This window comes from Telmatherina bonti (assembly GCF_933228915.1).
Source record: "Telmatherina bonti genome assembly, chromosome: 13".
In the NCBI taxonomy this organism is placed as follows: Eukaryota; Metazoa; Chordata; class Actinopteri; order Atheriniformes; family Telmatherinidae; genus Telmatherina; species Telmatherina bonti.
The window spans coordinates 27,080,796-27,106,962 of record NC_136611.1 but is presented as its reverse complement, the minus strand read 5'-3'; the positions used below and the strand labels follow the sequence as shown (position 1 = coordinate 27,106,962).

Genomic DNA, 26,167 nt, shown 5'->3' with positions numbered 1-26,167 from the left:
TGCTGCTTGGCCTGCTTTAAACGGTTATCGCTCATTTGCACCCTGGTGTGGACCGAAGAAGCGAGATCTGGTCCTCTTGATCACTTCTAAGTAAACTGGTGCGGTTTGCTTTCAATGTAAACGCAAACGAACCATCTTGTGAACCAAAGGGAGGCTGTAATGTAGAGCAACGTGGTGGATATTATTGTGGAAACTACAGAAGGTTTAAACATCACAGTAAAAACAGGAACCCCAAAACAGCTTAAATTTATTGTAGCTCCTTTTTTTTTTTTTTTACTTGTGGTGAATGAGTCGTTTTTAGTCCTGGCTAATCGATGAGCTTGATTTTCTTCCTCCTTTGTCTTCAGTGGCTGTTTTGGGAAATATCCCTAAAAATCTCTTGCAAGTTCCCTGGACTATCCTGATGTGTGTGCACACAAAGTTTACTATATACACATATTGTAGACAAGTGAATTCAAGATGATATTGATTTATTTGAATGAAAAGACAAGTCTGCACAAAGTTTTTGGGATTTGTGTTGTCCTTTTCCACCCATCCATTATCTATAAGTGCATCACACAGAGATCTGTAGATAACTGGAGCCTGTCTCAGCTGACAAAAGACCAGAAACAGGTTTACACTTTGCAGGGGTCATTACTCTGTCACACAGCAAAGTAACTGTGCACTTAAACTCACGGCTACTGCAAATTTAGGGGGCTTTCACCCCAGTCTAGTCCAGGGGACTCGGTCTGATTGGGTGGGGATTTCTGAAAAGTTTCACACCTTTAGTTTAGTTTGTGTCTGCCTCTTTGGTGCAGATCAAAGTGTGGCTGGTGTTCAGACTGCGCCAAACGAATCATAATCATACTATCTTTGCAGGCTGACCATGGTCCATTTAAAGCAGACCAAACAGCAGCAGTGTGCGCTCTTAAAGTTGCCAGATGAACCTACTATCCATGTCTTTAGACTGTGGAAGGAACCCATGGAGTTTGCAGAAAAACCCGTTTAGGAAGAGCATGCATACTCTCACACGGGCCCAAGCTGACTGACTAGCAGCTTTGAGACCACAGCCTAGTTGCGGTGAGGTGATGTGTCAATGTGTATTCTGGTTACTACTGGTTACCACCTCAACAGTTTTGCAAAACCTTTTTTTTAATCTATATATATTGCATTTGAATCCACATTAGCTCCAGCTGAGGTAGTATCTACTCTTCCTGGTGTCCTCATACTGCATACGACTGTTAGAAAAATAAAAAAAAAACTTGACGTGTCACATACAGTATAGTAAACAGTTTTACAAAGCGAGACACAGCTGTCATCTAAAATCAGATGTAAGAAAATTGCTTTAACAAGTCAGATTATTATAAAAACATTTCCTCTCTTTTAATTGATATAATAGTTCAAACTTGCCTTGCTGCGTGAGTTGATGATTATACCAGGCAACGTATCCCACAGTGTAATGGTCCTGTACACAACAGATCTGCATGAAGCATCTGTCGGGGGTTTTTTGTTTAGTAATGTGGTATCGTGACTAAAAGGCGGATTATGTTGATCTGTCACATAAACTATTTGCTTTCTTGCTGAAACTGAAATATCTAAAGAAACCCAACAAACTGCCTGCCAGCATCTCCACTGTGGGCCATGAGAGACTGGCATGAAAGATCTCTGTCCACAGAAAATTTGTCTCGATTATTTCTGGCGAAGTTGGTCAGTTTGTGACTCTGGCTTCTGGGTTTGTCAGTTGCCAGTTGTGTTTTTGCAATCCCAATCTGAAAAGTGATTTGAAAATCACGCTGCAGCTTGTTTATAGAAATATGCTGCCAATGCTGTATTTTCAAAGTGGACTGAAGAATCCTCAGGGGACTTCATCCATCATGCCAATTGGTTTTATGTTCCTTCTTATTGTAGGGTGAAACCCGATTAGTCAGAAGACTGGCACTGTGAAGAATCTGGACTTGCAGATGGAGATTGGGGGGGTGGCAACGGCACCTAACATGATTTACAGTATTAGCCCTAATCTCTGTTTTTGTCTTTTTTATTTTCGTCCCTGTCAGGTGGAGCTAATAACAGCTCGGACACAGAGAGCTTGTCCTCCCCACACTCCTCCGAGGACAGCAAAGCTAAAGAGGAAAGCTCGGGCAAGTCGAAGAGCAGCTCCAACCCCGGAGACAAGGAGGATGCTCGGTCAGACACGAGCCAGGCAGGAGATGTGAAGCCTCCAGTCAAGGAAGATGCAGACTCAGCCATCAAGCAGGAGATAAAGACTGAGGCAGGGGAGCCCAACAAAGAGCTGCCACAGCCAGCGCCACCCGACGATGCCACAGATAAAAAGCCTCCCGCAGCAGAGGGAGAAGAAGTCAAAAACTCCACCAAGAGCTCCAAGAAAGAACTCGCGGCCAAAACGGGCTCGCATGGGGACAGCGACTCTAGTGCCACTTGCAGCGCTGACGAAGTGGAGGAGACGGACAATGCGGATAAAAACAGGTGGGAAGTCCTGGCAATGAATATAGTAGGAATTTTGTTTTTAATCTTTTTAAAATCCATAAACTGGTGCAAATCTTTCGTGCATCTTTCCACATCTTTAGGCCTTGTTGATCATCTGTGTCAAAGCTGGTTTTCCAGTTTCTTAAGCGCTGTCCTACTTCTCTGGTCTACCACAGCAGACATTAGAAAACAAAGCAGCGAGGCTTTTCAAGTGGTATTAGTTGCCTAGCTACACTGTACAGCAGTGAACCCATATTTGGCAAGCCCCTCATGTGTCTACCACAGGTTGCTCTTTTTTTATTTTTATTAAACAGGGATTTTAGTTGCTCTGTGCAGGAATAAAATATAAGTTCAGCGTTTCTATATGTTTTGTATGTTTGTGAATGAGGACAGGAGAAATGGGTGTCAAAGCGTGTGGGAGGGATGATTAGTCCTGTTAGCACAGTATTTGTTCAATTTTTTTTTTCCATGACAGCAGACTGCATGTACTGGCAGAGCTGAGGGAAACGTTGCCCTTTCTGCCAAAGCAAACAAAGAGAAGGAGGGAGTGTGTGTGTGTGTGTGTGGGTGTGTGCATGTGCTTAAATACTCTTGAAGCGTGTACATGGATGTGTGTATGTGATTCAGAGCATGTTGGGTGCTTTTAGCGGATGTACACTACTTGGATTTTGTTTTCTACTTAGATTTTTTTTTAAACAGTCACACACATCCATCATAGATACAAACTCAACATTTATTACATAACAATGTAAAGTTTACATGTTTTAATATCTGAAGTAATTGAATCAGTGTTGTTGTATGTTTAACCGGTGTGCCCACTTAATCCAGTAGTGAGAACACAAGTAACCTCCAGAATCATGCCTGTATTATAGTATTTTTTTCATTAATTTCATTCCTTTTTGTAGCAAACATGTCACTAAAAAGAGCAAATCAATCAATCAATCTGCAAATTCAGCTGCTTTTATGATTTTTCCAGCCTATGATTCAGTTTGTTCTTCAATCATGTTATGAGGTCTTTGCATGGATCATGACTCATGCAATGGTTAAGTTACTTGTCAATAATAAAAAACATGTTATCTGGGTGTAACTATACATCAGTCTACACTAGTTGTGTTGATTGGATGATTAACTCAATCAGCTCACGATTCAACGTGCTGCAGAGGGCTGCAACCCAAACACAAAATGATCATCAGTGTATCTGGATTTAGATTTATTTTTATGCAAAGTTTCCTTTTTCACTATGATAACTTTTTATTTTGAGAGCGACGTATTTCTAACAATCTATAATTAATTTACTTTCAGTATCATTTATTAACTAGTCAGATGATGTCTGTTTGTTTTGTTAACTGCAGGGTTATGTTTGCCAACAAATTTCTCAGAACTGAAAAAGAACCAACAGGGACAAGTAAAGTGCACCCGTGGCCGCAAACACAGTAAATCTACGCAGATGTCTGCATATTCTGACCCACTAACAGAAACGATCAGTTTCTAACCTGCTGTCTGGTTTTATGTGCAATGAGCAACACAACCACTCCTCTATTGCTCACCGTGCACGTAATCAGGGTGTATTGTGCTGTTACGATGACTTATGATTCTGTAATGATATGGCGTGCATCGTGTTTGGCCGTCCCTCGTTGTGTCAATAAAATATTTTTAAAGTCGGATGTTGCATCGTTGCTTACAAATGTGCAACATAGAGTATGAAAGCTGAAGTTCTGAGCATAGATGCAAATCCTTGGCAGTATTAGTTTTGATAGATTTTGCAATTTGCTTCCCCTCAGTTGAAGTTGAAATACTTCACATAGTCTGCTCAGTGGTCGTAAGCTTGCCAGCAGCTGCGTGTTTTCATCCTTCCACAGCTGGAAGTATGTGGTCTTTTTTCCAAAATATTTTAGTTCAGCTTCATAGAAGTGGAAATGCTTCAGTGTGCTCGCTGTTCACACAGAGGGAGATGGTGCGATTCCTCTGTCATCTTATGCAAGTGCTTCACTCGGACCTTTTACTGGAAAGTTCCTGCGTCTGGGAAATTAGAATTTTTTTATTTTTTTGACACGTGGAATTGATGCATAATCTTCCATGTCTGCATCTCGATGCGTTTTCCACACTTCCACTTCAAATGACATCAAACCTGCTTGTTTCGGTATCATCTAAAGTTTTTCTAGTAAGTTGTTGAATTTGGTTTCAACTAGTCAAAGCAAACAGCTCCTGGCAGGTTGTGGACATCGTGAGTTGCGTCATCGCTTTGCAAAATTTGTACACAGGAAATGTCAGACCCTCTGTCAGCCTCATCTTTGTGTCCACTAACATTTCTGTATATGTGCGTGTTTTTTTTTTTTTTTTGTAGAATGACATCTCCACGCCCCAGCCTGCTGAACTACACTCATGATGGGGTCATATCGTCCCCGCTGCAGAAGCCCATGGATCTGAAGCAACTCAAACAGAGAGCTGCTGCTATACCACCTATTGTGAGTTCTTTCAGGGCAACTGTGTATTTACTTTTTCCCCATTGCACATAGTAGCCTCTTGAGCCTTTGAAAATGTCTTTCGCAGACTTTTGTAACCAAAAACAGCTCAGTCAGCTGCAGGCGCACACACTTTTCTGTTGCAGTGGTGTCACTGCTGAGCCCGTCTCTCTTCTTACAAAGATAACAGTATAGCAGATGAAACCGTTGTCATATTTATTTAAGATAAGGAAACCAGATGGAGGGTGATGGGATAGATTTCTTTGTACAGACGAAATGAGATGCCAGGCATTAGTGAAATTTGAACTTACCAAGAAATAGGAGATGCGTATTTGCCATCATGTCGATCAGATACAGTATGTGGCTAACCATATGTCAATGATCAGTTCAGGTGGTCTTGTATTGTGTGTGGCATGTATGCAGACTGGTTATTTCCTTCTTATCCTAGGTGCAGATGCCAGAGGCCTCCGTGCAGGGCAGTCAGAGGAGTGGGAATGGGAAGACGGTGCTACCCCCGCACGCCCTGGCACTGTACCAGCAACAGATCACCATGGCTCATGGAGAGTCCTCTCAAGAGGTCAGACAACAACAGCCGCAGCCTTCAGGCCAGCCAGGAAAGCAGCAGCCTTACATCCCGCAGGCAGACAGAGACCGGGAGGCTCCTCACAGCAGCAGCCCCCACATCCGCCCTCGTAGCCCTGCTACCAGCGAAAAGGATGGTACGCTACTCCATCTTGGCAGGAAATGATCCGTAGAGCCTTGTAGACTCATTTAACTGCTTACATTTTAAATCTCACAATTTCTGGCAGATTTTCCCGTAGATTATTTATTTCTGAATAATTCTAAGTGCTGTTTTTCTGCACAATGTGTGTTTGCTTTCAGTTCGTGTTAAATGGATTTAGAAAACAGTAGTTAATGGAAATCCTGCACAAAATGCTCTTTCTGGAGCAGCTGGTCTAGTTTTACTTAGTTGGTCCTTGCTACAAGCGCTAACCTTGAGTTTCCTCTCCACCGGTGAGGGTAATAAAGTGTTTCTGGGACACTCGTGAAGAGGGAACTGATAAATGATCTTGTATTGCTATTGACCCAGAAGGAAACGTAGTCTAGCTAAGAGGATTTACTGTAAGTTTCTGAAATGTGAATGTCTGAGAACACAGTGGAAGCATTTCCAACAGACCAGATAAAAAAGAAAGTCTTTTATAAACAACTTCGCCAGCAGCTCTGAACTTCCAATTACTCCAGCTTTTGACTTATTTATGTCCAGAAAAGGGGAAAAAAAAATGTCTACAAAGCTTCTAATACCTTGCCCAGGGGGAAGGTGCAGGAGGGGTTAAATAAGTTCACGTGTTGCTGCTTGTGTGTTGTTTCTTTATGACGCTGCCTTTAGCTGCACAGAATGCCGTTACCTTCCATGCAGGATTTTACAAATGCATTTTGGTGATGATGTACATGCTTAGAGGTGTGGCAGGAAACTCTTTATGTTCTCTTAACGACAAGCAACAACAAGGTATATAAACTGGGTACTTTATCCCTAAAGGGAAATTTCAGTGTTGTAGCTCCAGTTTATACAAATATGCCAAAAATGATGACATGTTGGATTAATGGAAGTGTGGCTTGGTCCTGACTGTGTGTGTTGATGTCGCAGATTGGTCCCAAGCTTTCTCTCCCCATGGTGAAGCCAAGAAGCAGGGACTAGGCTCCGACGACCCGAGGACCTCAAACTTGGGTCGCCCAGTTCTCTCCCCTTACCCCATGTCCCCACGAGACATGGCCAAGATCAGTCACGAGCAGCATCTCCACTTCAGCGGTGAGTCATCTTCCCTGTGAAGCGCTTTCTTTATTTTTACAATCTCATTTTTTTATTTCTGTGGGCAAAACCCCTTGGTGACCCTTAAAATAATCTGCTAGCCCTTTCCCAGTAAATACTCAAGCGGTGATGCGTTTTGTCTTGCAGCTTTCCAGCAAGCAGGCCACCCCTCACTGTCTGGTCTGCCACAGGACAGTGTTAGGCTAGCAGCAGTGAGACCTATCTCCATGCCAGAGCCCCCACCTCTCATTTCCTCCACCAAACCTGGAGGCTCCATCACACAGGTATGCTAACGCACACAAAGGGCTTTTATGTGGTGGATTTTTCACCTAAAAAATACAATTTTTTTTCCCCCATGCTTTCTGTCTCCAAGATATTAAATACAGAACATGACAATGTAATTTGCAATAATGACTGAGTGTGTCTTTCTTCAGGGTACCCCAGTACAGTTGCACAGTCCCGCTCATGAGTTGGACCACACAAAGATGCCCCCCGCACCGATGGGGCTGTCTTGGATGGATAAGAAAGTCGGTGAGTAAAGTCAGCTGGTGAGATTTGTGTTTCTCTGCTGTTTCTTCTCAGGAAGTTGGGTTTTTTTTTCTCTTCTAATCATGTCAGAGTAGAGATTTCAGCATCATTATCTTCTCTCTGTGTGACTTTCTGTTTGTCTTCCCGATATGTGCTGGACAGCAGCTACTTTCCCAGTGGTGAAGCAGGAGCAGTTATCTCCTCACAGCTCGGCCTCTCAAGCTGACAACCTGTCCACCCAGGGGATACTTCATGATGGTGCTTCTGGACGTGGTGGGTCTTTCATTGATTCCTCTCATTCTTATTTGTGTACATGTACTGTCCATTGTATTTTTTATCCTGTACAGCGCACACTTTTACTAAGATATTGTATAATCATCTGTTACAGTTCTTTTTTAAAATTTTTTTATTATTATACTAACAATCAATATAAGAAGGTTGAATCAGCACATTAATAAGAAGATTTACCTCCATATCCGTGACTTGAGGAAGTGTCTCTCGGTGTCCTGGAGTGACCCAGATTAGATTTAAATTGCAGCTGAAAATCGGCTAGGAATTCACTTCTTTGAAGCCCATCTAATCTGACAGGACTTGAGGGGAGGTGAAAAATGAGAGAAAATGCCCAGATTTTTGTGTGTGAGGCTGGTTGATGCACAGTAAAGTAGTATGTAAAACTGCTATTCCACTACACAACGCAGGTTTTCTGTTTTGTTTGTTTGCACACAAAAACATGTCTTTTGACCCAATCGTGACAAGAATTTGTTTGCTCCAATCTTTCCAGCTTCTATCCCAGCTGTCCAAGGAGGTAGTATCACTAAGGGCATCCCAGGGACCAGAATGCACCCAGATTCTGCAATATCCTACCGAGGGGGCTCCATTACTCAGGTGAGCTCAGAGCTGTGAGCGAAGCTTCTGGTATTTGTTCTTTATGACCAAGACTCCAGAGTATCCTAATTTATTTCGTAGCGACTTTTCCTTCTAATTAACCCAGAACATTAGCACGCTGCAGTCTCCACTTGTGACAGTTACATTCAGACTTTTATCATCAAATACTTGATAGCAAAGACGTTGTATGAAATGTTTCAAGTCGCGGTGAACGCTTTGCTTTTCCCATTTCAATACGCTCCCAGGCTGTTGGTTTGAAGGAATCTACAGACAATCCTCAGCCGCTGTTTCTTTTTGCTCTGCCGTATGTGCAGTATGTTACTACAGTGTTGGATGGGGCAATCCTGAAGTTGGTGCATTATGAGTAATCTGCTGACAAAGTAAAAACGTGTGGAGTTCATTACAACAGACCGCTACCAAACGTTTCAATTCCCTTTTTAAGCTTACAACTACTTCTTTCATTTTTTTTTTTTTAAAATGTCCATGTTTTATAGTAAGAGAGGCATCAAGCTGTTATCACTCAGATCTCCTCATGCTACGCTGTACAAATGTCAACTTTAAATGTGATTTGCCATAACCTGTTAGCAACAGGACAAGTGTGAACTGAAACGCTGCAGACTCTGCTATGGTTCGTATTATCTTCCACAGACATACTACACCCCCACTTCGTCTGGTGGTTAACGCTGGTTTTGCATAGACTGATGCAATCATCAGTCCATGAACTCACAATATAACACCGCTGCTCTCAAATTAAACAACCGTTGTGCATCTTTGTGTTTGCGATAAACGAGAAGAGCAAAGCTGGCGAGAGGTCATGAGGTAAACCAAGTGTTAAAGGCTGCTAGATTTCTGGTTCGCTGCGACATAACCACGGCTCTGAATGGCTCTGTTGCCTTAGCAACGGGTACACACTGTACAGCATCTGTTCTTTCTTTTATTTATCTGCGTACTCTAGATGCTGGCTAAACCCAGTTATTGATATGCCCACGCTTGTATTGCAAACCAGAGGAAAAGTGTGGTAGAAGCCGTTATTCACCATAATGTATTAATGAAAGATTAGTGGATGATATAATCTGTAAATCCTGTTGGATAGATTACAGCTAGATGGGTTGATACTGTTGCTGTGTAAGCACTCCAATCTGGCACAGATGCAGTTTCTTAAAGAGCAGGTGAGGACTCCTTCAGTCAATGCCATCTTAACATGTAAACAACTACTCATCCTCCTCCCTCAGGTAAACACTTCTTGGAAAAGCAGCAAGCAACAGATCTGAAATGTGCTCTCAGCCTCTGCCGGCTCCCGCTCACCCCTCTACTACTGTTCTGAGCTCTTCAATATTCAGTGTTGAGATGTGACTCATACAGAGTACAAATTGTGTGATTCGAAGTTTAGGCAAATCTACCTGCTGTCATCTGCTTCCAAATGGATGCACACCCGCTCCTTTCGACTGTAATACTTTGTGTTTTAAAGATGGGCTTTTAAGTGCCTGTTTGCCTCATTTTGAATTCTGTTGTGTCACCGTCGTAACACACACGCTTTCTGCGGTGAAAGCAAGGATATGAAATGCACGTGTTGTACGCAACTCAACCTACAACATGCATTAAAGCCAAATCAACAACTTATTACTGTTCTTCCCAGTATATCCAGTAGAACAATACTAAAAGGAAAAACACTTCCCAGTTACTTAATCAGAACTTATGATCTACACCAACATTGTTTTGTCTTTTCCTTTTTTTGTTTTATTCTTTTTTGTGTGTGTGCGTGTGTGCGTGCGTGCGTGGTAACCTGTCCAGGGTGTACCCTGCCTTTCGGCCAATGATTGCTGGGATAGGCTCCAGCTTCCCACAACCCTGAATTGGACTAATCAGATTGGAAATTGATTGGATTGATGGATTTTTTATCTTTTGTCATTTATTAATTTATTTTTTAACATTAACTCTGGGTTGTCATTAGGGATGCACCGATTCACTTTATGGGAGTTCCAATCCGATACCGATATCTAAAAGTTTCAATCTCTGCCGATACCGATATTTGCCGATACCAAATCTGTTTATGTGAACATCATTATGACTATAGTTATTATTGCTATTACAACTGTGTAAGATTTCATTAGGTTGTAATAAATTACCCATCCTTTCTGAACTTACCTCACCAATGCAAAAATAATAACATTGCAAATCCAACAATTTCAACAAGTTTTATTTCAGTTTGGCACATTTTACCTAAATAAAACTATAAATAGTCTCATTCGGACAGAGACGTTCTAAGAACTGCGTTCTGAGAACTAATAGCGTTCTAAGAACTGTCCTTCGCCAGAGAACCGTGTCACTTTGCATTCGGACATGAGTCGGAGACCCGATCGCTACCGATCTGACGCAACCATCTGCGACAGTGACGTGTTATTTTAGCGCCACTCAGCAACAAAACAAACCGCGAAGAGGAAAACACCACAAAGGAGCAAAAATGGAGAGCGAAAAGGCCATCGTGTTCTTTGTGTGCTTTCGAACCCCCTCTGGATTTCCTCGGCTGAAAAAACGGCCAGCAGGGCTCTGACTTCGTCGTCCGTCCACTTATCAGCTGCGTTCTCCATGCTTCCGTAAACAGTGGTTTTTAAAAATGGCGGGGTCTGACGATGCGGAAATTAAGTAGCGGCGCTCAGCGCGAGGGCGTAGCTATCACCTACGTCAGCCTGCTTCGTCAGATGCGTTCCTACAGAACTAAGGAAAGACCCGGAAGTTGAGTAGGCGCTGAAATGGTTATAGGAACTAATGTGTTTGTTTTTTGTTTTTTTTTTAAACAAAGCTCAATCTTTTAGTGCAGTGTTCCTTATTGCGCGGCTTGCGAGCCGCATGCGGCTCACTGACTCTTGACTTGCAGCTCGTAAAGCAGCCACTGGCTTTCTGAAAATGCTATCTAAACAAGTCGCAATGATCCTCAACGGTGCAGTTCTCTCCACAAACAACAGCTGCAGGCTGCTTGCAGAAACTTTGCTGTCATAACGGCCCTAACTGACCCTGTCAGAGTTGCCAGTTTTGGCTCATTTCAGCTGCACCGAACTCCGCCAAAGAGCTGCTCCGTCGAGCTCCATATATATATTGAAAAAGAAACACCCACATTCTGGAAGCATGATTGTATTTTCACCATATACTGTTGCATAAGAATACCATTGCTCTGTGCAATATTTAGGATAACCATTCCTAGCTAAAAAGCTGAATGTTACTGATTTGGCAACGTAGCAGGATACGTAGTGGGGAAACGTTCTTTTTGGGCGGGTGGTGGCTCTCCTCTTGTCTTAGTATGCTGAGTGCGGCTCTTGTTGAATTAACAGTGAGGACCACTGTTTCAGTGGAACAAAAAATGTCACATTTAACATTCAAGTCTTTTATTTCTTTTAAAACCTGTCCGAAGCATGTCATCAAACACATCTGCTCCAACTTAACTAGTGTGGTATCGGTACGTTTTTATTAATACCAAGTACGAGTACACACGCTTGGTATTGAGCCGACACCAATGCTGGTATCAGTATCTGTGCATCCCTAGTTGTCACTGACCTGCATTTTGACTTGTCAAAGCCCATTAGTGGAGGCTTACTGGTGGTCCAGATGTGTATGGTGTACATGATGCTGTGGGGTATCTGCTATCAGAAAGCATGACTTTTCACAAGCATCACTGCTTTTGTGTATTTAGATGACAATAAAGTTTGTATCATGTTTTAATGACCTTAGGGGACACCAGCCGATGTGCTGTATAAAGGAACCATAACGCGTCTAATCACAGAGGACAGCGTGAGCCGAGCTGAGAGGGAGCGCGACGAAGCGCTGTCGAAAGGTCACGTGGTCTACGAGGGCATCAGCGGGCACATCCTCACATATGACCGTGAGTACAAAAGCCAAAGAAAAATGGTTCCCGTCTGACCTTGCTAGCGCTAGCACCCTGCCGAATGTCGAGATGTTCATATGAAATATTGATCTAATTTAAAAGCAGAAGGGAACACAGAAAAAAAATCTATATAAAGTATAGATTTGTGTGGTTAATGCATTGAACTTGTCATTTGTAGGCCCTGCATCTCAGACCCCAAAAGATGAGAGCAGAGGGTCAGGGCAGTCTGGAGAAATTCTAGGCCTGAAGCGTCCTTATGATGTTATGGAGGGAAGCAGAGGGCTTCCTTTGAGGGACTCGCTGTCTGTGGCCAACTGTGAAGGTAAGAAATGACACCACATAAATATCAAGTTTAGCTTTTCTTAAATGTTAAAACAACAAAACATTTAACTTCCTCTCCTTGTTTGCTCTCTGGGATCTCACCTCCTCGCTTCACCTCTGTTTCAGGTCTGATTGGTCGGGCGATGCCACACGATAGAGACAGTCCACACCACACACCTTACAAAGATGCTCATCACATCCGTGGTTCAATCTCACAAGGTGCTTTGGCTAAAATTTCTGGCATAAACATCAGATTTTTACATCTTAATTCCATTTTAATAACATATTCGTCTGATTCCAGGTATACCTCGTCATCTGGAACCTCAGGATGGATATTCAAGGCGGGAAGCAAAGCAGATGAAGCGAGAAGGCTCCCCACCACATGGCTCCAGTTCATTATCTGATCAAATGAAGGGCAGAGAGGCCATTGTCCCCACGGTGAGGGAGGCGAGGCGCTCCATCCATCTCATTCCAAAGGAAGAGCCCAGACAGTCTGCCAAGGAGGTACATACATAACAAGTCCGCTTAGAAGTTATGTAAGCTTTATGCTTCTTTACCGTTCAGTTCCTGCTATGTTTCTCTTCAGGGAACACCCATAAAGCAGGAGGCAGCTGGTTCAGGGAAACGTCACGATGTCCGTTCCATCATAGCCAGCTCGCCACGCTCCTACCACGGTACACCCACCCACTTAGACATGCGCTCCGAGAGGGGTCGATATGAGGAGGCACCTAAAGGGCGGCCCAGTGCAGTGGTCAGTACTGCCAGCCCCATCGCCCGCTCATCACCACTCACACTGGGGTCAGAGCAGGGAGGCAAAGCTCATCACAGCCCGGTGGGTTATGACGAGAAAGGCGTCTTAAGGACCCCTTACCCTGGACCTTCGCATCGGGGGTCTCCGCTATCCAGGGAAGCAAGCCAAAGGCAGCACGAGGGTGGGTATATCTCAAGAAGATGCAGCAGAGATTCTGTCATTTTCTAGAGAAAAGATGTAAAAGTTTTGAATTTTAATTTGTGGGTTTAGAATATATGTTGTATGTAAAATTAAATAAATAAGGTAAAATGAAAAATAATTATCAGGAAACTTGATTGAAATGTATTAAAACGTGACGCATGATTCTTAGTCGGAAGCTGCTCTTCCATGAAGTTCCTTTTCTGCTTGACTCAGGTTCCAGTAAGAATCCTCCTCAGGAGCGAAAAGCCACACCGACCCCCCGGGAGATGAGTGCCACCAAATCGCCTCTGTCTGGGGTTGCAGATCAGCAGGCCTATGAGCGTCTGCTGCAGGGTCTCGGAACCACAGACATGTACCGTCAGATTCCTTTAGCTTTCGACCCTGCGGCACTGCCCCGCGGTATCCACATTGACCCAGGTACATCCAAAGCCCAAATAAGATCACTTCATTTTGCTGGCATGAATCAGGTCACAAAAGAAGACATCTGTGCTGACTTTCTCCTGTCCAGTATAAAAAGTTTCCTAACAGATGCCGTTTCCTGTTCTTCACCAACAGCAGCCTACTACTTGCCTCGCCACCTTGCTCCCAACCCGGCATACCCTCATCCCTACCCCTACCTCATCCGCAGCTTTCCTGACACAGCAGCCCTGGAAAACCGGCAGACACTTCTCAATGACTACATCACCTCTCAGCAGATGCACCAGTGGCCTGCAGCGGCTGCCATGGCCGCCCAGCGCTCAGACCTGCTTCGGGGCCTAGCTCCTCGAGACCAGCCCCTGCCTCTGCCCTACTCTGCGGCCCCACGTGGTAAGACTAAAGGAACTGAAAATCTACATACTCATCTTTTTGTTTTCCAGTCAGACTGTAAGGATGGTTATCATTACAAAAACGAGGTTAAAGCAAGAAATCACACACCACCTGTATGCAGTGTTTTACAGCACTTATGTCCCTGCAGGATATAACAGCACCTGTGGGAAGGTGCTGCATTGTTTTTTTCTTAAAGTTTCTGTCAGAATGGGTGTTTAACATAAATATTTACCCTAACCTGTTTTATTTCCTTTATTTTAAAGCGATATAAAAAGCTTTGATTAAAAGGCAGAATTTAATATCAGAACTGGGTAAAGGAAGAAGGCAGATTTGACCTGATGAGCAGGGTTTTTATAGTCATCACACACTGGAACTGGCTGGTGGCAGCACATCCTCAGCCCAAACCAGTGACAACTCTTTTGATCAAAACAGTTCCAGTGCTGGTTCAGGGTCAGTAGTAGAGCCTGTTCCTCTGCCAGAGACTCACAACAGAGCTTATTTGCTTCAAATATGTCATCAGATGCATGCTTGATCCTTCTTTTACTGTACGCTGCATGTCTGTGTACAACTATAATGCAGAAAGATGGTTTATCTTCACAAAAACAAGAACACACTGCAGCATTTGACTTGGTTTCCATCAAACAGATGTTTTAATGTCACCGGTCTAAAACAACAGTTGCTGTTAATGACCACTGTGCAGAGTTGATGGTTTTTCCAAATGCTAACCAATGTTCATGGACAGAGGTTCAAATGGAATTTAAACATGCTGTTTGAAGCTGCAAGTTCAGCTGCAAACTGGACCTATAGGTGCCGCGCTACACGGCGCATCAAGCAGCATTCATACATACAAGTTACATGCTTACTCATTTAGATCACTTGTATTTTTGTCAGAGCAGCTTGAGTTGGATAAAATTTCACCTTTAAAGTTGAACTCGATGAACTCTTTTCATTCTCCAGCCACACAGTGAAACACGCTGAATTGTAGTTTTTATATAAATTATTCCAAACTGTATGAGCTAGTAGTTGGCAGGAGTGGGTTTTTTCTTTAATAACCAATGCAACTAATGCAGATCATTTAGAGAGCAGGTCCACTGGATTGCAGATGGCTTTCTGCTAGGGGTGGGAAAATCGAATCAAAAAATAAAAAATCTGGATTTTTTTTGCTTCACAATTTAAAAAAAGATTTTTTTGTCAAAAAATGGATTTTTTTCCCCTTCAAATAAGTAAAAATAATCAATTATAAAATTTTAGTCATTTTTATTGTTTTTATTGATCTTTTTACTTGTCTTCTTGGGCATTATAGCAGCAGAATGATGATCTGCAACTGTGTTGGTTTTTCCTCATTAAAATCAAGGAAAATGAAAAACAAAAAGAAAAGTTTTATACATAATTGTTGTTTTTAATCTACAAAAATCAGCAATATCAAAGATTTGTGAGAATCGCAATTTAAATCGAATCGGCACCCAAAAAATCGGAATCGACAAAAGCATATCGTCACAGCCCTACTTTCTGCAGATCTATGTTTACTAGCCTTATAAATGAATTAGCAGCAGTTTGCTGTGAAGTGATCACCAATGCTGATTTAACTGAAAACAAATAAATAATTAATGGGCCACTTAATCAGTCCACATCCAGTCTTATCTTTTAGTTTTGGTGGGTACTACTACAGTCACGCCAACATCTTGGGAGTTAAAGGCACGTTGACCTGATGAGGCTTTTACACTCGCTTTAAAAACAAACAAGTACACGTGAGAAATTAGAATAACAGCTTATAACATTAGACGAGTAATCTTATCTTGTTCTTTGAAAGTTTGTTCTATGAAAGATAATTTGAGAACTGTGATAATGACTTTTGCAACACTTGGATGTAGGTCATAAGTGTTTTTGAACTTTTCACTGCAAGATCTCACAGCTGAGATGTTATCTGTCAAACCTGCGTTTCCACTGGCTGTCTTTGACAAATATTTACTAAAAACATCCAAAAATCTAAGGATTTTTGTACTTTTATCATTGTGTGCACTTTTTATGAAGCGTTTCTGAGCCAGTACACGAGGTAGTGGCAGAGCCACCTCATCTGTGCATCCTGGCTTCATGAAATCTGACAGTGCTGTCGCCACACAGCTGATTAAACAGCGCCAGCTTGGGATGTTTTGCTTTCACACATGTCAGGCATACAGATGCGGGTCTGAGCCGTGTCCGTTCGACATGTGTGCTTTACAATAGTCCACACGGCGCCAAACTGCAGCCAAAAATCCTTCAGGTTTTCTTCTGGTAATGTTCTTTTTGACTTGATGGGATTAAATCTTTCTCATTCAGGATTTAAATGCAAGAATTTAGTTAAGAAAACTTAATATGCTACCTAACACGAGTCTTTTTCTGTTGATGCAACTGAACTTAAGGTTTAGTTATTGTATGGCACCGATCTGAAGTGCATGGATTTACTACCACTAACCCTGTGACACTTAACTCTGCTGAATAGGAGCGCTTCTAAAAGCTACAAACAGGCTAAAATATGAAGCATAGTGCTTTTGGTGCCATATTAACTGGTGTACAGTATTAGAAAACAGTTGCAGAAAAAGTAGTTAAGCATTAATGGAAGGGAAGAAAAGTAAAGAATTCATGATCATTTATCTTCATTTGTTCAAGCTGGATTCCTTTGAAGTTGCTAACCAGTTGTAATGCAGTCATCAGTGTGTGACAGGCTTTGCTGCCTGTTGACTGTAATGAATTAGCAAATTCTTAACAAGCCAAAAGTGACACATTCCCAGGAATAATAAGCAAATTGTAACTTCATAATGTTGTCTTTAACTGTAATTATTTACCCGATTCTCTTCCTTCTGTTTTCTAGGGATCATCGATCTTTCTCAGGTGCCACATTTACCTGTCCTGGTGCCTCCCTCTGCAGGGCCGGCCAGCTCCCCAATGGATCGCATCACCTACATCCCCGGGACAAGCACCACCTTCCCTGGCAGACCTTACACCACCTCCCCCATCTCCCCTGGTATGATTCATCTCAAGAGCATGTTGCTTCACGACTGGAAGTGCTGCACTCATAATGTTGCTTTTTAAACTTTTTTTTTTTTTCTTGCTTTTTTTCCCCGTTTAGTTGGCTCCTCACATATAAACAAAATTCAAGGTGCGCCCTCGTCTTCAGAGCGCGATCACGAAAGAGAGCGTGAGCGTGACAGAGAACGCGACAGAGAGAGGGAGCTGGAACGGGACCGGGAAAGACGAGAAAGGGAAAGGGAGCGGGACCGAGAGAGAGAACGGGACCGTGACAGAGAGAAGGGAGGGTCTCTAGGAAACGTGGAGCATGCGCCCATTTGGCGACCAGGTGTGGAGGAGATTGTTGTTTTCTGGATGTAAAATGTGACACACATGTAGTTTTTTTAGTGGAGATCTTTATTTAGAGTTACATCAGTCTGTATGTGTTTCAGGTACAGAGCACAGTTTGGCTAGCAGCAGTGGAAGACCAGCATCCCAGCCATATGGCCACCAGCACTCGCCTGTGTCTCCTCGTACGCAGGACAACGTGCAGCAGAGGCCCAGTGTGTTACACAACACTGGAGGCAAAAGTCTTTCGGTCAGCGAGCACTCCAGCTCATCCGTGTTACGGTAATTTACATTTTAGTTACGTCTTTTTTTTTAATCAAAAACATCAAAACATTTATATTACAGTATCAATAAAGAAGCTGACTTTGATTTTGTTTTTAATGATGTGTCCTTCCAGGTCCATGCCGTCAGGGTCATCCCGCTACCAAGGTTACTCTGGCCACCTCCAAAGGACAGGTGTGCCACCTGACGCCTACCCACCTGCTATGGACTCAAGTTTAGCCAAAGAGCAGACTCGTGATGGAGGCAAAAACAGGGGAGGTCTACCCAAACATGTGCAGGACCAGCACGGGATCCTGGGTAAATCTGACCCTAAGCTGTCCAGTCCCAGCCCAGGAGGAACATACCCCGGCTCTTACCCCCTGGCTTCAGGCCGCGCCCAACACCTGCTGCCTTCACAGTCGGATAACCCTTCTGGCCGTGGAGAAAGCGGTACACCTGGTAGAGAAAAGACTCAAAACAAACCGATGTCCGTTCAGGAACAAGAGCTCCGATCACTCGGTAAGACCACCATGACTGCGGCCAACTTCATAAATGTGGTTATTATGCATCATATTTGTTGTGAAACAGGATGCCAGTTTGTTGCAAACAGCGCCACTGGTGGTAAGACGCTCAGTTGTCCCCCTCCCCACATCAGACCCAGACTTCCTCCTGCCAGTCTGTGGCCTGTTGCACGCTGTGGCGATCGGCAGCATCCAATCAGCTCAAGTCCTTTACCTTCTCATTTCAGTGCTACAATCAGCTGCTTTTTTTTTAGCTTTACTTAACAAACTTAAAGACCGCCAAAGGCGCCCTCTTGAAAATCTCACATGTAACAAGTCAAATTTGAAGCTGACAGATTAAAATGACTGGTTACACCAATATAATTGAGCGTTGATAAAATAATAGTGACTTGTATCTTAATTTTCCTCCTAAAAGGTTCTTGGTGTCCCTTAAGGAAGCTGGAGCTGATGGCACATGGACACAGAGACAAACTATCCTTTGCTGCTGCAGTTCATTTTCTTTTTAGTTGAAGATGTGGCGTAAAGTTGCCGTGTGGCAGCCCTGCTTCTTCCTGTTAGGCTGGCAGCAACATTTCCCCTAATGCAACAGGGCATGTCGATGATATTTTAAACAACTTTGAAGGCAGTTCACCACAGGATGCTTTTTAAATAGGTCTGACACATTTTGGTTTCATGGTTACAGTAACTGTCTCCTGCCTAATGTGGCACTATTTCCTGCACCGTTTGAAACTCTGCGAGTTGGGAAAGGTCTGTGGACGGCACGCACGTGTAACCCAGACAGCTAAATTCTAGTTTCATCCAACATGTCACAGTGCTGCAGCAACCTCCAAATGGAGTCCCGGGGGTCCCAGAGAGGACTGGTGTTGCAGAGGCAGGGGATGGGAAAGGTGGGGACATGGAAAACACTGAGAAGGTTCTCAGGCAGACAAAGGAAGGGGGGGTTCTCCAGCATTAAGCCCTCCCTGCATGCTCCTGTTTATGGCTCACCCTAATTAATGCTGATGTTTCTCCTTTGTCTTTTATTTATTGCACACTGCCATGTCTTTACATTTGTCTCTTAATCAAGCCTCTGCCAATCGGACTGTGATTGTTGTTTTTTGTGTGCAGAGCAATGTACCACATGTGCATTCATGCAGTGCTTTAAGGCAGGTGAATGCTGCACGCTAAATTTAACTAAGCAAGCTAATGTATTTATTTATATGCATCAGTCCAATGAAAGCATGCTTTTCTGCAGAGATTAAGGACCTTTTTTTTTTTTTTTTTTAACTTGCTCGTAGCATGCATTGACAAACTAGTAGAACCACAGAGAGAAATGCAGGATACACAAGCTGCTGTTGAAATGAACCCAAAGTTTCATGTCATTTCTTGCCAGCAAAAAAAACCCCAAACGTGCTCTCACGGGAATCCTGCATAAAATCAGTCCTTCAACTATTATCATCTTCTAAAGTTGCACTGCAAGAATTGTGCAAGAAAATGCATAATGAGACACGAAACGGAGGTCTAGAAATGAGCTCAGTGTTCTCAGGAGTGTGTGGACATGATTTGGTAGTTTTACAGAAGTTTCAAAGGTGGAGTGTTTTCATGGCAAGCAGAAAATATTTTTAGATTCTACTTGTCTCTAAGTACATTTTCTACAATTTCTTATTTAATTTTAATTTCAATGAACTCATGGCAACATTTATCCCATTTTTACTTTTTGAACTTTTTGATCCGGTGAAGCAGAACGAGTCGGTTTTAGCATCATTTCTGGTCGGCGCTCTGCTGTTTGTATCCGTTTATGCAAAGTATCCACTAAAATAATTAGATTTGTTTTGCAGCTCATCACACACATTCAGACATGTTTACCGTAGGCTGCGCATTGTTTTTCTGCACCTCTTGAAACGCACCTGATGGATTAACTAATTTCCTGAACAAAGTGCATTTTTTATTGAGACATTTAAAACTTTTTGAAAAGCGACTTCAACCTGGAAAACAGACAACTTTCACTCATGTGGCTGTGTACTTGTTTTTGCATGTGTGTGTGACTTTCTGTTATTGTTTCTTTGGATTTTACTCACAGCTGCGCCACACGGTCTTTACCGTCCCCCTTCTGAAGAAAGACTGTCCCCAGGCCAGCAGCCACTGTCCCCCTGTGTAAAAGGCAGCCAAAGGGTGGTCACCCTGGCACAGCACATCAGTGTAAGCCCACTTTGTGACATCTTATGAAATGAAAACCCAAACAGACGATCATGCTGATGAAATACATAAAAAAAAACAAAAAAAACAATTTTATAAATCTAAATAACAAGATGCGACGTCGTGCTGTGTGATGTCTGACGGAGAGAAATCTTTATGCAAACAGGAGGTGATTACTAAAGACTACACCAGACAGAGCCAGCAGCAACAAAGCTACCATGGCTCTCCTGTCCTGGACTTGACCCGTCCACCCAGTGCCTCCCAGCTCCCACCCACTTCACAGGAGTCAACCCAAGGTTCCCGCTATCTGGAGGGTCTCGCTGGAGAATGCAACAGAGATCGGTAGGAATGGCTGTCCACTCACCAAATAATCCGATTTTTGTAAAGTGGTCAACAAATAAACATTCTGACTCGGGTGCATACGCAGTAAACATGTCTGTGTGTTCTGTCCAGGTCGCCGCCTCAGTCCAAGTCTTCACCTGTCAGTGTTTCAAATGACGGCATTGAACCAGTGTCTCCTCCTGGAGCCAACTCTGAACCTGAAGTTCAGGGAGGAGGGGCCTCCTACCCTAACGAGCCGGGAGACCAAGGGTAAGCATTAGGGCTGTGACGATATGCTTTTGTCCCGATTCGATTCCGATTTTTTGGGTGCCGATTCGATTTAAATTGCGATTCTCACAATTCTTTGATATTGCTAATTTTCGTAGGTTAAAAACCCCCCAAAAATTATAAAACCTTGTTTTGCTAGTAATTTTTCTTGATTTCAGTAAGGAGAAAACAACCCAGTAGCCAGACCATCATTCTGCTGCTAGAATGCCCAAGAAGACAAGTAAAACGATCAATAAAATCAATAAAAATGACAAAAATCTATAGTTGATTAATTTTATTTCATTGAAAAAAAACAATTTTTTAACAACAAAATCGATTTTAAAATTGTGAAGCAAAAAATACTGATTTTCAATTTTTCAAATAGATTTTCCCACCCCTAGTAAGCATGCTCCAAGGTTGTGTCGAGTCGAGCCTCCTACTCACAGCAAGCAAAAAAAGTTCATACAGTTCAACCAGCTACACTCTCACATAACAGTCTACCAATGACCAATTCCCATTTCAGATCAGATCATCATGGTATAACAGTAACCATTTATCCAAATTTCCAACGTTCGGTAAGTCACTCAGTACGTTTCCATGGTTTCGGAAGATGTCTTGCCAAAACTCCTCATTTTGCTCAGCTTGAAAATAGAATTTTTCAAAGCCACCCAGATAAAGTGGCTGGGAGTCGCTCCTGTATGCGTTTGCTTGTTCCTGTTCGCTTCGTGCAGGTCAAGTCAAGTTTTTCCCTGCATGTAGTTTCACACATTTAACCTGAGCCACACTTTCTAAAGAATGAAAGTACTGATCAGTTTGATATGTTTGTTGACCTGACGCTGCTTTCCTGCTCGCAGACTGGGCTCCCGTTCTCCTCCCAACACCTCCCAGCGGCCACTGTTTTTCAGCAGGCTGAATGAGAGCACCTCCGCTATCGTGAAGTCGAAGAAGCAAGAAATGATCAAGAAGATGACGGTGACTGGAAATGACGGTGAATTCAGTAAGCCTCACCTCACCACAGGAATAAAGAAACAATGAAAACAAGTAGGAGACAAACTTACATTCCCCGTCTCTGGTTGTTTCAGATGCTGGTCAGCCAGGAACAGAAATCTTCAATATGCCGGCATCAACCACTGCAGGTAGTTAGATTTTCTGTCACAACGCAGCTTTTCATTAAAGCAGATGTTTTACTAACAACACGATAGTGAATGTATGTTGGGGCTGACTCCTGAGTAATGAACAACGTTAACATTTATTTGGAACAATTCCTCCAATCACAGGACCCGTGAATGTGCGCAGCCATCCAACGCCAGAGACACCGGGCAACTCCATCGGTCTGGAGGCCATCATCAGGAAAGCCTTAATGGGCAAATACGACGATCCATCTGAGGAGCGCTCTCCATCCAACAGTGCCAACCCAACGAGTGCATCTGCTGATGGACGGGCTGAAGACTCATCACAAGGTGACTCTTCTACAAACCTTTTAACACATTTAGCATTTTGTCGTCTGAGCGTCGGCATCACTGAGCATCGTTTTCCTGCCGTTTCAGCCCAAACTTAATACTTTATTAATCCCCAAAGGGAAATTGCAGTGTGTGTGTGTGTGCAGTATTTAATCAAGTGTATTAATAGAAAAATTGACATCAGTTTATATTTGAAGATTTTTTGTATAGATTTCTATCCTCTTGTAACACGTAGGGTGTTAGCACAACTCCTGCCACAGCGTTTGGGAAAGGTTTCAAAGTACCTGCCCCTCCCCTCTGTATTTTATATGCTGGTTAACTGGGCCGACGCTGCTCCTCTGCAGCAGTCAAAACGGTTGGAGCTGTGGTTTAACGTTGAGGCTGTGTCTGTCTGCAGGAGGCTCGAAGCCCTCGAAAGGCAACGGGCGCTCCAATGGTCGCAAGGCTAAGTCCCCGGGACCGGGTCTGTCTGGGAGTGAGAGACCTTCATCTGTGTCCTCTGTTCACTCGGAGGGAGACTGCAATAGACGAACTCCTCTTATCAACCGTGTGTTTGAGGACCGGCCTTTATCTGCAGGTATTTACTTTCATCTTAAAACCAATTTTTCAGCCTCAAAAACTTTTATTGGATGTTGGGAGCAGTTCTGAGTAGATCTTTCACTGCTTTTTTTTTTTTTTTTGCAGGTTCAACACCAACCCCTTACCCATTTAACCCACTGACGATGCGTTTCCCCAGTGGTACAGTTTCAGCTCATTCCCCCTCCTCTGGCCATCAGGGGGGCCAGGGCCCAGGGTCAGGACCTGGACACAGTCGCTCCTGGGAGGACGAACCCAAACCTCTGCTCTCATCCCAGTACGAGACCCTGTCTGACACAGAGTGACCAGAAATGCCACTGCACAAAAGGACCTGCTAAAAAGTCAGCCTCCTCTGTGCTGCTGCAACTACACATGCACACACACAGACTGACACACACACAGACTCACACAGACGTACTGCTGAGGCATCTGCAGTCCTTCCCGCCCCTTTCCAACCTGCATCTCCTCCAGTCACAGATAATGTCCCTTCACACACCTGAGATGCCAACAAGTGATAAAGTGGAGCTTTGCTTCTCACTGTACGTGTGTTTATGTGTGTGTGTGTGTGTATGTGTGTGTGTGTGTGTGTGTGTGTGTGTGCGCGCGCACATACATGTTATGCATTCACTCCAGGACTACTCTAAAGGACAAATCACTCACTTTTTGTTTGTTTTTTTTCTTTTCATTTTATTTTTATGTTTTTTTTTTAAACTTTACTACTATTCCTCACTGGCCTTATCGATACAGACACATCGGTCTGGGTGTACTGGTCAAATGTGTGTGAAGAGGACTGGGATGCTGGCTGCTGTGATGGCGGATAATTCCACTAGCATGTTGACCCGTGAGCAGCGGCCCACGCAGTGAGGACCCTTGTGTTTGTTTTACAGTGATCTTCAGGTGCAGGCAACCTGCTACCACTACAAGAATACATTCAAGGAGACGGGAGGAGGATCAGAGTTTTGTTTTTCTCGTTTTTGCTTTTTTGTTTTCTCCTTTTGACTTCTGTCAGTCCAGTCCTGTGTTTTGTGAGCTGAGACCTTTCGTACATTTTGATGGTGAAATTTTGACATTTGTTGTCTCTTATTTGCAATGATGTATCTCTTTGGGGCGGGATTAGAGGGCAGAGATTACGTGGGAGGGGTCATATCATTGGTTTACAGGGTAAACTTGTGGTTCATTGATGATGTCGTATGTTATGGGGAGGGTCCTGGAGAAAGGCAAAGCCTTTAGGAATCTGTGTGGGACGCGGATGATTTGCCAGATGGATGGCACTGAGACAAGTGACACTTTCTCACTGTTTTTATATTAACCATGTCTGTGTTTGTTGAAACGGTTTTTTGATATTAAGCACTTAGTTGTCAGTCTGTTCACAATGGCATTTTAAAGAATCTGTGTTTCCAGGGGCGAAGCGAAAGTGGACTCAAGAACAGCTCAGAAATCAAGATGTGGAGGTTTCCTGTTGATTTTCGGTCTCGCTGCTTGTATTCTTTAGCGCTCCTACACTTGAAGCGACAATCGCATTAAAGTGAATGATGAGTAAGCCGCTGCGAGGAGGTTGCAGACCAACCGCTGAAGCTGCTTACATGCAAATTCCACCGTGTCACTCTTCAGTTTCCTTGCATTAAAGAGATGACAAAAAAAAAAAAAACCCGGAGAAGCCATCTTTCTACGACCCCCTGGTCTTTGGCGGTGTCAGCCCAAGCTGGTCTGCTACAGTCCCGTCTTGGAGCTTTTGTGACAGTCTGACCTCTGACCTTTACTGCCCAGAGGACGCGCTGAGACTCATCTCCTCATCCCGGCAGAGTTTGTACAGTTATGAGATATTCTTAGTGTTAAGTGCCATTTATTTTACATATACATGAATTACTGAAGTTCCCAAACGACACACAAGTTTTCATTTAACCGCCCATGTGACGAGTTATACTGTCCATACAGGGAAATCTAAAACAAAGTAAAAGAAACTTCCAGGGTTTTTTTTAATTTTTTTTTATTTTATTAATAAATGTGTGCATTTTTTTCATCTCTTCAGAATCTGTCACTGCCTTATCTTTTAATTGATTCACTCATTATCCTCCAAACAAGACGAAACTGTCCCAGCACTGCTTACTGGGGTCTGCATCGGATGTTTTCTGCAAACAGGAGGTGCAGTGAAGTGGGCTTCATTGCACCTCCTGTGTTTGTGTGGGAAGAGGAAGGCATTCTGGTGGTATTGCGTAACATTGGTTGACATGTACTTCCACTCCGGCAGTATTTTAAACGCTGATCTGTGTGAATTAATGAGAGAAGTCTGGTTTGGGACTTGGCACAGGCAGGGAGGTTTAGCTTCCCCTGGCTGAACGTTTCTGAAGGGACAGGAGTGAGCTTGTTAAGAAAGACTCCAACTCTCACTTGTTTTTATCATGATGGCTTATAAAAACACAGATATGACTGTTATCGGACTACCTCCTCTCCTCTTTCATCTGTCATGTCAGCAGTGAAACGTGCAGCATGCCTTACCTGCAGATGGCTCATCTCAGACATTTTAATCTTTTTTTTTTTTTTAATCAAAACTGATGGAGTCATTGTAATTTCATTCTAAAAGACAAAAATACAGCCGGGCCTTGTACTTTACTCTGTATGTATATCATTTTTCCACTGCTGAAATGTAAGAATGTGACGCTGAACAGACTAAGCCATATCCAGCTGTTCCCTAAACCCATGACTAACATGTACACTGAAATGAATTTTTTAACATACATCATTTTTCTTTTTCTTCTTTTGTTCTTAAAGTTTGTTAAATGCACACCTGTATTATCATGAATCAAATGCATTATTCAAACCTAAAAAGGAAAACAGCTGATTATTGATATGTTCCCTGGACTCCTGATGATGTGTGGGTGGGGATTGGCAAACAAGACATTGTTCAACCATTTTGTGCATTTTTTTTTTAATTATTATAACCCACTGTATAATAGCAAGGATTGTATATACAACCGAAGAGATGTAAATATTTATGTGGCTTGCTTCAAGGTTGGTATTACGAAAAGAAATATTCACATGGTTAAATTCTACATGCCCACCAGCAAGCTTTGTGGATAGCAGTGTAAAAATGAAAAACAAACAAACAAAAAAAAGACACTGCCTTAATGTTTAAATAAAAAGCTTATTGCCA

The 26,167-nt window shown here is 43.0% G+C and overlaps 1 protein-coding gene across 2 annotated transcripts in view; it reads left to right on the top strand.

The window, feature by feature from the left end:
• ncor2 (nuclear receptor corepressor 2) overlaps positions 1–26,167 on the top strand; it is a 67,561-nt gene extending 41,394 nt beyond the window's left edge. Inside the window, exons 19-45 of one of the 2 annotated variants that reach the window (XM_079251084.1) lie at positions 2,034–2,463; positions 4,808–4,928; positions 5,374–5,644; positions 6,571–6,732; positions 6,880–7,016; positions 7,167–7,263; positions 7,423–7,533; positions 8,042–8,145; positions 11,869–12,019; positions 12,201–12,344; positions 12,470–12,562; positions 12,645–12,847; positions 12,930–13,275; positions 13,509–13,712; positions 13,851–14,102; positions 16,951–17,103; positions 17,209–17,436; positions 17,540–17,717; positions 17,833–18,215; positions 20,277–20,395; positions 20,559–20,734; positions 20,846–20,983; positions 21,835–21,968; positions 22,063–22,116; positions 22,258–22,440; positions 22,838–23,017; positions 23,125–26,167. In XM_079251084.1, coding sequence (XP_079107210.1) covers positions 2,034–2,463; positions 4,808–4,928; positions 5,374–5,644; positions 6,571–6,732; positions 6,880–7,016; positions 7,167–7,263; positions 7,423–7,533; positions 8,042–8,145; positions 11,869–12,019; positions 12,201–12,344; positions 12,470–12,562; positions 12,645–12,847; positions 12,930–13,275; positions 13,509–13,712; positions 13,851–14,102; positions 16,951–17,103; positions 17,209–17,436; positions 17,540–17,717; positions 17,833–18,215; positions 20,277–20,395; positions 20,559–20,734; positions 20,846–20,983; positions 21,835–21,968; positions 22,063–22,116; positions 22,258–22,440; positions 22,838–23,017; positions 23,125–23,321 — 4,949 coding nt within the window. In that variant the 3' untranslated portion in view covers positions 23,322–26,167. Of the gene's footprint in view, positions 1–2,033; positions 2,464–4,807; positions 4,929–5,373; positions 5,645–6,570; positions 6,733–6,879; positions 7,017–7,166; positions 7,264–7,422; positions 7,534–8,041; positions 8,146–11,868; positions 12,020–12,200; positions 12,345–12,469; positions 12,563–12,644; positions 12,848–12,929; positions 13,276–13,508; positions 13,713–13,850; positions 14,103–16,950; positions 17,104–17,208; positions 17,437–17,539; positions 17,718–17,832; positions 18,216–20,276; positions 20,396–20,558; positions 20,735–20,845; positions 20,984–21,834; positions 21,978–22,062; positions 22,117–22,257; positions 22,441–22,837; positions 23,018–23,124 lie in introns of both variants that reach the window. The other variant, XM_079251083.1, reaches the window with a different exon arrangement.